The sequence below is a fragment of the Polypterus senegalus genome, chromosome 8 (genome assembly GCF_016835505.1).
Source record: "Polypterus senegalus isolate Bchr_013 chromosome 8, ASM1683550v1, whole genome shotgun sequence".
NCBI classification, from domain to species: Eukaryota; Metazoa; Chordata; class Cladistia; order Polypteriformes; family Polypteridae; genus Polypterus; species Polypterus senegalus.
Window position 1 is genome coordinate 173,791,535 of NC_053161.1, and position 11,754 is coordinate 173,803,288.

General features: G+C 40.7%; 1 protein-coding gene across 7 annotated transcripts in view; it reads left to right on the forward strand.

Moving 5' to 3' along the window:
* LOC120533395 (gastrula zinc finger protein XlCGF26.1-like) overlaps positions 1 to 11,754 on the forward strand; it is a 69,083-nt gene that overhangs the window by 37,063 nt on the left and 20,266 nt on the right. For 4 of the 7 annotated variants that reach the window (XM_039760253.1, XM_039760255.1, XM_039760256.1 and 1 more), the window contains exon 2: positions 2,118 to 2,572. In XM_039760253.1, coding sequence (XP_039616187.1) covers positions 2,161 to 2,572 — 412 coding nt within the window. In that variant the 5' untranslated portion in view covers positions 2,118 to 2,160. Of the gene's footprint in view, positions 1 to 2,117; positions 2,573 to 7,652; positions 7,773 to 7,854; positions 8,008 to 8,088; positions 8,294 to 9,271; positions 9,389 to 10,344; positions 10,462 to 11,754 lie in introns of those variants that run through there. The other 3 variants (XM_039760248.1, XM_039760249.1, XR_005634489.1) reach the window with 3 other exon arrangements.

Here is an 11,754-nt window from a genome sequence, read left to right on the forward strand (position 1 = left end):
TAATCTTTTTAGTTAGCCAATAAAAGGTGTCATTTTGCTTGGCTTTTCTCTACATGATTAAAGTGGAAATTTCAACCTTTTTTTCCCCACTTTGTCCCAGTTTTTTTCTTTCCTTTGTACCCTAATACGCTTCTATATGACTCTCGGACAGTGGGCTACGACTCGCATTTTCACGGCAACTGTGATATCTGACCATTTCTTTTTTAATTTCGGGCACTGTGCGACTTTGCGAACTTGAACTTTCCAGTTTCTCTGCCACTCGATCAACTTTCCTTTGTTTTTTAGATCACTGCTTAAACCAACAAATAGTATGTTTTTCATTGCATCTACTTGATATTCGCTGAAATTCTTTTTTTCCCCCCCTGTGCTTTTGCCAATGTTCGTTCACAGAATGCAAAACATAAGGGAACATTTATATTGATTTGCATATTCAAAGAGGTGTAATTCTGGGAGGAGTCGGGGTGGGGTGACCGTAGCGTGCACTAGCATTACATTTCACACTGACTGGGATTTATGTAGTGGAAGTTGGCGTTCACACAGATTTATACATCTGAATTTTTTTGTGCATATGCACATTTCCACTTTTGTCTGTACACCATGTTTTAATGTGAATTCTTTGCATGACATTATGCATGAGGCCCCTGGCATTGCAGACCTTCTCATAACAATACCCTTTCCCCTGTAGACTTCCCCACAATAATCTTCTTCCCAGTAGACCACGTCATAACAACCACTTTAGCTTGATGGACATATTTGCCACCTGGAGGTGAGCATCACCTGATTACCCCTCTCTTCATTCTCACGTCTTAATCCCGAGCTGTTTAAGATTGACAGCCTTTTGGTTAATCAATTCTTAACAATTAAGTGGGAATCGGGAGCAACCACATGAAAACTGGACTGCCTAATTAATAATCAAGTTAATGTTTACTTGTTGCACTAGCATCCCGGTAAGGCTGAAATAATCGGTGACTGTGCCAGTAAGCGGCAGCACACCACTTCACTGATAAGGGCCAAGCTGTGGGCGGCCGTGACATGGTGCTTCATGTTTGAAAGAAGGAAAAAAGTGAAGCCTGTATCAAATGATTCTTTAAGCTAACTGATATGTTCTGCTGTAACTTTAGTTTTATCATTAGGATATACAAAGAAGCATTGCCATGCAGTATAAGCTTAAATGCTAATGCTAATATATATAAAATGTGTGTGTGCTAATATAAAAGCCTATGAACGCAGACAGAGGTGCTGTTAAGTCGTAGCACGCAGCTGGGCACACGGCTGACAGGGCTAAGCTGCTGCTTACTTCACGGACATCTCTGTGTGCAGGGAAAGGTCTCTAACCTTCAATAATGGACCCCTATAGCTCAGACCAGCTAAATGTCATAATGCATTTTATTTTAACTTTATTGCCCAAAGTATTGATGAGCCCTAATCGATCTAAATGCCATTTGAGTGCTTGTATGTTTATGTACTAGCCAGAAAGCTCGCAGGCATAGGCCCTGCATGCAGTTTCTTTCGTCTTCTGTCAGTGAGAAGATCAGCACCTACTTTCCCTAAGCAAAATCTGCCTGCTTGCTTCATTAGAGAGCATAACGTCCCTGAGCCACAGAAGTTTTAAACAAAGCAAGTAGAGAGGCAGGCAGGCAGACCAGGGCCCTTCTGCTAAAATAAATGGTGCCCTTTTAAAGCTGCCTCAGGCCTAGACTCTTCATAGCTAATAGCCCTTCAATTATTAATAAAGCATATTTATCCTTAATTGAAATCTTCAACAATGTATCTGTCTTTCAACAATCCTAAGGCCCTACATGTTTAAATATTCCTCCACATAACTGATAACACTCTTGTAGGACCCCAACATTATCAGATGTTTAATCCAAGCAATGGAAACTGCTGACCCACGACTGTGGGAGATGAACGTCTTCTTCCAGTCTATTGAACCCTCAGTCCACTCCACAGATTGTTTTACATCTGATACTTTTAAGTGAAGAGTAGTGAATTACTGTCAATGTGCTGTTTGTCTTACTTGATTTAGACTTTAACTGAGAGGTTGTAAAATTCAACACAAATGTCTTTAGATCTTAAAGTTTCAAGTTTGCTGGAATTAAATTCTGTTTTTTCCACAGGGAGAGACAGAGAGAAAACGCTGCCCTTTACTGTTAGGCCTAGATGGGTGTAAAAAAGGAGGAATGTGAGGCCAGCATGAATATTATGGACAAAAGGACACCAAATGTTAAGGAGGAGGAGTGTGAACGGGAGTGTGTCCAACCTAAACAGGCAAGTCTGGACATTAAGGATGAGGAATGTGAACTGGGGTCAGTGGGCATTAAAGAAGAGGCTGAAGAGGAGTCTGTCAACATTAAGGTACACAAATCCAAAAGAACTGAGAGTGTCAAGGAAGAACAACAAGGTGGAGCAGTGACTGAGTTAGTCTGTTCTCAATTCAGACACTGTCCATCACCAGAGTCTCTTATCAATGTGAAGTCTGAATCATTAGAGTCTGACACAAAAAGGACTGAAGAAGTTTCAACTGTTAGAACTCCGGAAGATCAGCCATCAACTTCAGGGAAATCCACAAAAGGTAAGTTAAAAATAAGTGTGTGTAAGCTTTAGGGTCGGGGGGTTATGAGCATGAAAGGGTGGTCTTGACCTTATTGTGTGAAACTTAGAAATGGATTGAACTTGCTGAGTGTTTAATGTGCTTCATGTGTGTTGTTGTAAGGGTTTTCAACTTTCTGTTGTTGCATTATACTTGTACATTTGTGTCCTTGATAAAGAGTGCTGTTTAAAAATAGAATTTCAAGAAAAAGTTTGTCAGTCCTATGGAGTTCTTTAGATTTATGCATGAACTCATCTCAACAAATGATCTGATCTTCAAGTAAGTTATTATAGCAGAAAAACACAATAGTTAGTTAGGATTTGTTAGCTGAAAGATTATTCTATCCTTTTTAGTTCCCTTTCTAATTTCTCTTTTTAATTAAATTACCTTTGCTGAATTTTAGATTCTGTTTGGAGAATGTAATAAAATGATCTGAAAAGTGTGTGTGTGTATATGTGTATATATATCTGTATATGTATGTGTGTGTGTGTGTGTGTATATATATGTGTATATATATATATATATATATATATATATATACTCGTCTGACCACAGAACGTGGATATAGGAGAGGTTGTCCACGTTGGCATGAAGGGATTCTTTTTGGTGTATTACCTTAGATATATTGTTGCAACCTCAGGAACCCACCTTGTTATTTACAGATTAGAGTCTGGAGCAGCGTAGAGCCATTGCAGGGATGCGTGATCCGTGACTAAGGTGAATTCGCATCCCAGGAAAAATTGTAGTTGGGTTACCGCCCATTTGATGGCAAGGGCTTTGTGTTCAATTATGGCATATCTCATCTCCCAGTCCATCAGTTTCCGGCTGAGATACATACCAGAGTGTTTAGCTCCTCCCACGACTTGGTTTAACATGGCACCCAGGCCGGTATCCGAGGTGTTGGTCTGGAGAATAAAAGGACTAGAGAAATGAAGTGACCTTAATATCGGAGCAGAAATCAGGGCCTCTTCTAAGTTACTAAATGCAGCCTCGGTCACAAGATTCAGTTAGAGGTGCAGCTCATTCAGAGAAATGGGGCACGAACTGGCGGTAGTATCCCGTTAAACCTAAGAAAGCCTTCACTTGTCTTTTTGTTTGTGGTCTGGGCCTGTTGCCAATGGTGCCTATTTTGGACCACTGTGGTTTGATCTGTCTACCACCCACCACATAGCCCAAATACCTTGCCTCGGTCAATCCAAAATGATACTTTTGGGGATTGATCTGGAGCCTGGTTTTGTGTATGGAACTGAGGATGTCTTGCACGTGTAGTAGGTTTTCTTCTCAGGTACGGGCAAATATGACAACATCGTCAAGGTAGGCAGCGCTATAGTTATTATGGGACTGGTACAGTTGCCCACCAGACGTTGGAAAGTCGCTGGAGCCCTATGCTGCCCAACGGGAAGAACACGGTACTGCCAGTGGCCACTAGGGTAACTAGACGCGGTCTTCTCTTTCGCTGTCTTAGTTAAGAGGACTTGCCAGTAGCCCTTCGTCATGTCAAGGGTGGAGAGGTAGCAAGCACCCAGCAGGTTGTTCACCATTGGTATCGGATAGGCATTGAAAAGGGAAATTTGGTTAAGCCAGCAGAAGTCATTACAAAAGCGCCAACTCCCATCCGACTTAGGAATTAAGACAATTGAGCTGGACCAGGCGCTGTGACAAACCTCTATCATGCCCAGATCCAGCATCCAACCTATTTCCCGCTCCATCTCTGCACTTTTGGCATCCGGAAGTCGATAGGGACACTCCCACATAACTACCCCTGTCTCTGTGACAATATCGTGGGTTATTATTGAAGTGTGGCCTGGCTGTGTTCTGATTACCTCCTCCACCAAGCTTCTTATATCCACTATCTAACGTCTCTGTTCAGGAGTTATCTCCATAGTTTAGTTGTTCAACATCCGTAAATAAGGAAACAGCAGAAGCAGCCACTGACTCCTATGGTCTATCAACAGCTTTAGTAGGTTGACGTTTTGGATGCTGATTGGGTTGATAGACCAGATAATCTACAAATCCTTTTCTTTCACGGATTTCAAATCGTCCCTGCCAGTGTGCTAGGAGCTTGGAATGGCTTGTAGGGTAAGTACCATGACTCTGTCGCCAGGGTGGAACTCTCGGAGGTGGGAGTTCCGGTTGTACAGTCAGGCCTGCGCACACTGTGCTGCTTCTAAATGTTCCCGGACAGCCGCTCGAAGCGGTCCCTAAGCTCAGCGACATGCTCTAGCACACTTTGGGAAGGCAGTCGGGCCTCCTCTTCCCAGTCCTCCCGAGTGAGATTGAGCAGTCCCTGAGGCTACCTTCTGTACAGGAGCTCAAAGGGCGAAAACCCTGTTGAGGCCTAAGATACTTCACATAAGGCAAACAGGACTAAAGGGAGGAGCTGGTCCCTGTCTTTCCAGTCCGTCTGGACCATCTTTCTCAGTATCTGTTTGAGAGTTTGGTTAAAATACTCAACTAATCCATCTGTCGGGGGGGGGGTGGTACAACGATGTTCTGAGGTGGCGGATCCAAAGTAGTTTGGCTACCCATTTGAAGGTCCGCGGGATGAATGGCGGCCCCTGATCCGTGATGATTTCTTTGGGGATGCCGCCTCTCAAAAAGACCCTGATAAACTCCCGGTCTATTATCTTGGATGTAGCCACCCTAAGAAGTATGGTCTCTGGATATTGGGTGCATAATCAACCATGACAAAGATATATTTATGTCCCCTAGCTGAGGGTTCAAGGGGCCCCACAATGTCTAAGACTAACCTCTCAAAAGGGATACCGATTAAAGGGAGGGGAACTAGAGGTGGGGAATGTGCGTGAGCTGACATTCAGGGCAGGACCTCCAAAACCACCGCGCCTCTTTGTGTACGCTCAGCCAGTGAAAGCTGGGTTTGGGCGTAGTTATCAGTAACGAGTGCATGGTGGCCAGGTCGATCACATAGACTCAGCCATAATCTGACAAAGACGCACTGAGCCACTCTACGAGATCACTGAGGAAAGATGAAGGGTGAGTGAAGTGACAGTTGGGTAAGAGCACGAGTGGAATAGATCCATGTTTACTAGACCTTGATGATGAAAACTGGCCTTTGACCCATGGTATGTTGCTTCTGTAATGAGGAGTATGAATTAGAGCTTATGGTCGAGGTCAAAAAGCCAGGCAAGAAATAGTGGGACTCACCTGTAAATAGGGGTGAGGGTAATGAGCAGACCGCGGCTGAGTTTCTTCTAGAGGATTAGAAAGCCATGTTTAGGAGAATTCAACTTCCATATAGGGAATATGCTGGGGAGGGGGAGGAGGAGATTGCTGCACGTGTTTACCTGCCTGTGTGCAGGCTGTACGTGCAAGCGCACCATTCCCCCACCACAGGCAGGCTGAGAGAGAGAGAGAGAGAGCGCAAGCGAGCCGCGTGGCTGCAAGAGCTCTGTTCATTGTTCTCCTTCCATTGGCTTCTAAGCAAGTGAAGAGTGGTGAGAAGAAAGTTTTGAAGAAAATTGAAATCAAAGTAAAGAAAGAAATTACAAGAGGTGGAAAAACCGTTTACCAGTTTACTCATTTACCAATCTGAGAACCCTCGTGCTTTCAAGCAGCACATGTAAACAAAGCCAGACTGCCAGTAAGGTGGAGGGCAAACACGAAGGGTTGGGTCACAAGAACTTTGTTTTTGGAATGGCTGCATGAGGCTTTCACTCCCACCAGCTAAACAGCTAAAAGCACAAGAAACCCAAGAAATCACGAGAGAAAACACCTGAAGGAAAACACTTCATGCCAGAACTCGACTCATACAGGGTTAGTTTTCTTAGTGGTTTTTGTATTACGGATTTTTCAAAAGTTAATTTTTCAGTTCGTAGCATGAATTGTTGCAATGTTACTTTTCTCTTTTTTCAAATGTTCGCTTTTTTCCCTGTGCTTTAAAACTCATGAAAGTGTTTACAGATGGAGTTTTTCATAGCGCGATTAGTTGCAATGTTACTTTTCTCTTTTTTCAACCGTTCATTTTTTTCCCGCTGTGCTTAAAACTCATTTTAAAAAAAGTGTTTACAGCGATCGGGCTTTAAGGTTAATAGCGTGATCTCCTGCAATCTTACTTTTTTGGTTGCTTGTGGTTGGTTTTTGCACGCACTTCGGATTTGTTCTAATGTTCCTTTTTTCCGCTGTGCTTAAAACTCATTTTAAAAACAATGCTGCACGAGCAAGCGCAGAGAGAGAGAGAGAGAGAGTCGGGCAGCTGACAGGGAAGGGATGGGGAGGATAGGGGGTGGGTGGTGTGTGTGTGTGTGTGTGTGCGTGCGTGCGTATATATGCTTTAAAAGAACACACCTGACATTTCACCGACGTTATAAGGACATCTCGAATTACAAGGACACACCTAATGTCCTCATAATTCGGGCTGCATTTTCTTACGTTTTATCACTTTCTAGAGCCCGCCCGCACTTTTTTTCCGCAAGTCCCAATTGAACCCTGAATCTTGTGTGTAACCTGTGTGTGCTCATTTTTTTCCCGCGCCCCTGTAGGCCGGTCGTGGTATTGCAGTTACTCACACAGAGTCACACAAACTCGTTGTGCGCATGTGCTGGCGTGTACTGCAAGGTGCGTAAGTGTTTCTGGAAAGTGGCGAAGTTACTGTTTTTTTCCCCCCGATATAAATCAATAATTTTAAGACTGTTTATTAGTAAAAGAGTATTACATATATGATGTTGGTATGTCCTTAAATTAAATGTTTGGATTTTGACTTTTCATAAATCACCGATGTAAAGACCAGCCATGATTGTCTAATATAATCTGATCTTGCCTAAAGGTTTTCATATTGTAGAATATTGTGCTGTAATAGCCAAATTCTTGTAGAATATATGATGAGTGTTTCCGTGATTATTGTTGCATTTTTTGAGTGTGTTAGACGGTCTTTATGATTTTAGACACGTGTTTAGAAGCACGTGTAATGGCGGTGTTTTGAGACACGTTATATGGTTATAGCTATATGCGAGTCAAATGTGACCGTGATAAGGAAGGTGTACACATAACGTACACGTGCTGTTGTATTGAAATTTTGTTGCAAACCACTTCCTTAATAAATCAGGACTGCAATGGAGAAAGAAAGAAAGAAGGAGAGTGTCTCCATTAAATGAAGCAGAGATATATATTCTGGCTCAACTTGACAAAGACCACGTTGAAGTCAAGTTCATTGACACAATAAAAGGTAAGAAATAATTCTACGTACTCTTAATAAAGTATTTTATTTTAAAGTGCTTGCAGTGTGTTTATTTCCAATTCATTTTTAGGACGTGGCGTTTTTGCAAAAGAATTGATTACAAAGGGAAGCTTTGTTCTAGAATACAGAGGTTTACTTCTGAGAGAAGAAAAACTATTAAAAAAAAAAGTTCGCTTTCTTCAACGTTTGCCTACTACTTCACACACAAGTCTAAGTCTTTCTGGTAAGCAGCATCTTATAGTCTTTGTACTACGATATACACTTTTATTGGAAAAACCTGAGATTGCGTTTCTTTTCTTTTAAGCATGGATGCAGGTATCGAGGATGGAAGTCTAGGCCGCCTGGTAAATGATGACCCAAATCCCAATTGCAGAATGAAGAAGATTGAAGTTAATCATAGACCCCATCTTTGCATATTTGCTTTAAGAGACATCTTTCCAAAAGAAGAAATTACTTATGACTATGGAGGATGCAATCTTCCATGGCGGCAAACAATTAAAAAAGGCAGGGTAAGTTAGTCGTGCTAGACATACACTAGTACAGTATATGGGAATTTATCTAAAGAAAACGGTATGCTCTTGTTATCAGTCATTCTTAAATATTACAGTTAACAGTATGACGCAGACTCACAAGTGAAACCATTAATTCATATTACAAGCAAAACAGATTTTTTTTTACTAGTGCTTCTATCTCTACAGTTGAATTCGTGACTAACCATCACAAAGCATTAATGCTAAGAGTCTGACTTGTATTGTAAAACGAGCCAAACAGGGGAGATTTTAAGTGTTTTCAAAAACAGCCTATACTGTATTGTATTTATTTTGAAAGTTGAAATATTATCCTTTGACTTCTGGACATGACTTTAATAAAAACTAAGATTTTAAAATTGTGTCCCTAATACTTTTCTCCCAATAATGTTGTTGGTGACATAAAAGCTGTTTTCTTTACATTAATTAAAAGGGCGAAACCTTGTATTTTTGCAAGATGTGATGTTTTTATGATTGTCATGGAAACACGTGACACATGTAGAACCTTAAATAGATATGAGTTTTTTTATAAACTTTTTTCTTAATTTGTGACTACTTGTGGCCTATTAAAAAACATGCAATTAGAAAAACATGTTTACTAGATTCCAGCCATTTTCTCTGTGTCAAAGTCCAAACAATTGTGAATTTATTCTCAATATTATTGTGGGCAATAATTTGTCTTAATATTGTAATACATTGTGTACATAAAGATGTTTTAAGAAATTAGCATTTTTTTCTTCCTAATTGTAAATCCATTTTCCCAGTACGTCTCAGTATGAATGTATGGACCTGCTATTGTATATCAATTTGTACTGCAAAAGGTATACAGTGGTTTTATGTCATAAAACATCTTGGGTGACTCCATACCCACACCCCAAGCATGTTGAGGAGCTGATAATCGGTAATGTTAGCAACTTGTTTTTATGGATTCCTTCTCATGGTTTGATTGTCTTTTTACAGGGCACATCCAGTACCAACATTTCAGAGAACTCTGTCATTGACCTGTCAACACTTGAAAAGCCAGCAGTGCACAATCAGAGTTCCAACTCGGCCTCAAAAGGAGAACCTGCTCAACCGGTAAGATTTCAGGGGTTCTCATTCTGTAGGGCGATTTACTAACATTCTCTGTTGGAGTAAAACTGATAGTTGTTAGTTTGTATTTTTGGTGGTTGATATTACTGTTAGATTTGACTGTGAAGTCTGTGTGACAGGATGTGGACTATAAGGACGATGGTATTTGGGGGGACAGACTGGGTGATTGAATTCTGCTGCTCTCAGAATTGCAACCCTTGTGTGTTGTTAAAATATTATGGCCTCGTATGAAGACTCTTGAGTTGAGTGGGCAACTTTGTTCCAGAATAAACATCGCCCATGTTTCCAATAATCTTGACAAGTGCTGTATACCTGTATAGGCTACAGGATTATTTGATATAGACTAATTTTTATAGATGTAGTTATGTTTTTTTTTTTTGCTAATAGTTTTCGGTATGCCATATTTTTTTTTAAAAACTGTCTTTTCAAAATGCAGTGTTTCTACTGCGGTCTTATTTCTCTGTGTCACCCTGAAGAACAGCGGATGTGCAGTTGATAGAACACACATGTTCAACAGTCTATTAAGAGTTGCACCGAGACTGTTCACTCTATGCTTCTCAATTACTTGTGTGTGTGTTCTACTCCAGTCAAATTGTGAATCCTTGTCCACAGTAATATAATCCTATACATATATTTCAAAAAGCCTCACTATCGTGATGCCTTCTGTAGGTAAAGATGTTGTCGTTATTAGGGAGGAGTAGTCCTTTTTTGATTTGTTATTTTTTAGTTGTAACTCCCCCCTTCCAGTATTTCCCAGTATGAATGCATGTATAAAAACGTGTATTGCAAAGGTATACTGTACAGTGGTGTTCTGTCACAAAAAACTTCCTGTACCATGCAGGGTACAAAGCCATCCCAAGCTTGTTGAGGAGTTTGTAATTGGTAATCTTAGCAACTCCTTCTAATGGATTCCTCCTCATGGTTTGATTGTCTTTTTACAGGGCACATCCAGTACCAACATTTCAGAGAACTCTGTCATTGACCTGTCAACACTTGAAAAGCCAGCAGTGCACAATCAGAGTTCCAACTCGGCCTCAAAAGGAGAACCTGCTCAACCGGTAAGATTTCAGGGGTTCTCATTCTGTAGGGCGATTTACTAACATTCTCTGTTGGAGTAAAACTGATAGTTGTTAGTTTGTATTTTTGGTGGTTGATATTACTGTTAGATTTGACTGTGAAGTCTGTGTGACAGGATGTGGACTATAAGGACGATGGTATTTAGGGGGACAGACTGGGTGATTGAATTCTGCTGTTCTCAAAATTGCAACCCTTGTGTGTTGTTAAAATATTATGGCCTCGTATGAAGACTCTTGAGTTGTGTGGGCAACTTTGTTCCAGAATAAACATCGCCCATGTTTCCAATAATCTTGACAAGTGCTGTATACCTGTGGATTATAAGGACGAAAGTATTTAGGGGGACAGATTGGGTAACTGAATTCTGTTAGTCTTGGAATAGCAACCTGTGTGGGTTGGTAAAAAATAATAGCCAAGCATGAAGCCCTGAGTATTTTTACCTTACCAATTGTTTTCGGTATTCCATATTTTTTTTTTAACTGTCTTCGCAAAATGTGGTGGTTTTCCTGCTGTTTTATTTCTCAGTGTCACCCCAAAGAGCAGTGGATGTGCATTTGATAGAACACACATGTTCAACAAGGTATTGAGAGGCACACTGAGACTACTCACTCTGTGCTTCTCAATGTTTGTGTTGTAGTCCAGTCAAGTTGTGAATCCTTGTCCAAAATAATATAACCCTATATTCATATGTTTCAAAAAGGCTCAGTATGAATATGTGAACTTGTTCTTGTATTTCCACTTGAAGTACAATTTTATATAGTGGGTTTATGTCACAAAACATCTCTTGTACAATTCAAGGTATCTCCCCATTCCAGTCATGTTGAGGAGCTGTTAATCAGTAATCTTAGCAGCTCGGTTCTATGGGGTTCTCAATGTGTAGTGTGATTACTAGCATTCACTGTTGTAGTGTAGTGGATAATTGTTAGTTTGTACTTTTGACAGTTGAAGTAACTGTTAGATTTGATTGTGAAGTCTATGTGACAGTATGTGGACTAGAAGAATGAACGCATTTAGGGGGACAGATTGGGTGATTGACTTCTGCTGCTCTGAGAATAGCAACCTGTGTGTGTTGGTAAAATATTATGGCCTTGTATGAAGACACTTCAGTTGAGTGGACAGCTTTGTTTCAACCTTAAATATCTCCTGTGGTTTCCAGTAATCTTGACAAGTGCTGTATACCTGTATATTACAGGATTTTTTCATATAGACTCCTCTATATCTACAGTATGTACGTAGTCAAGTATATTTACTTTAGCAATAGTTGTCAGTTTACATTA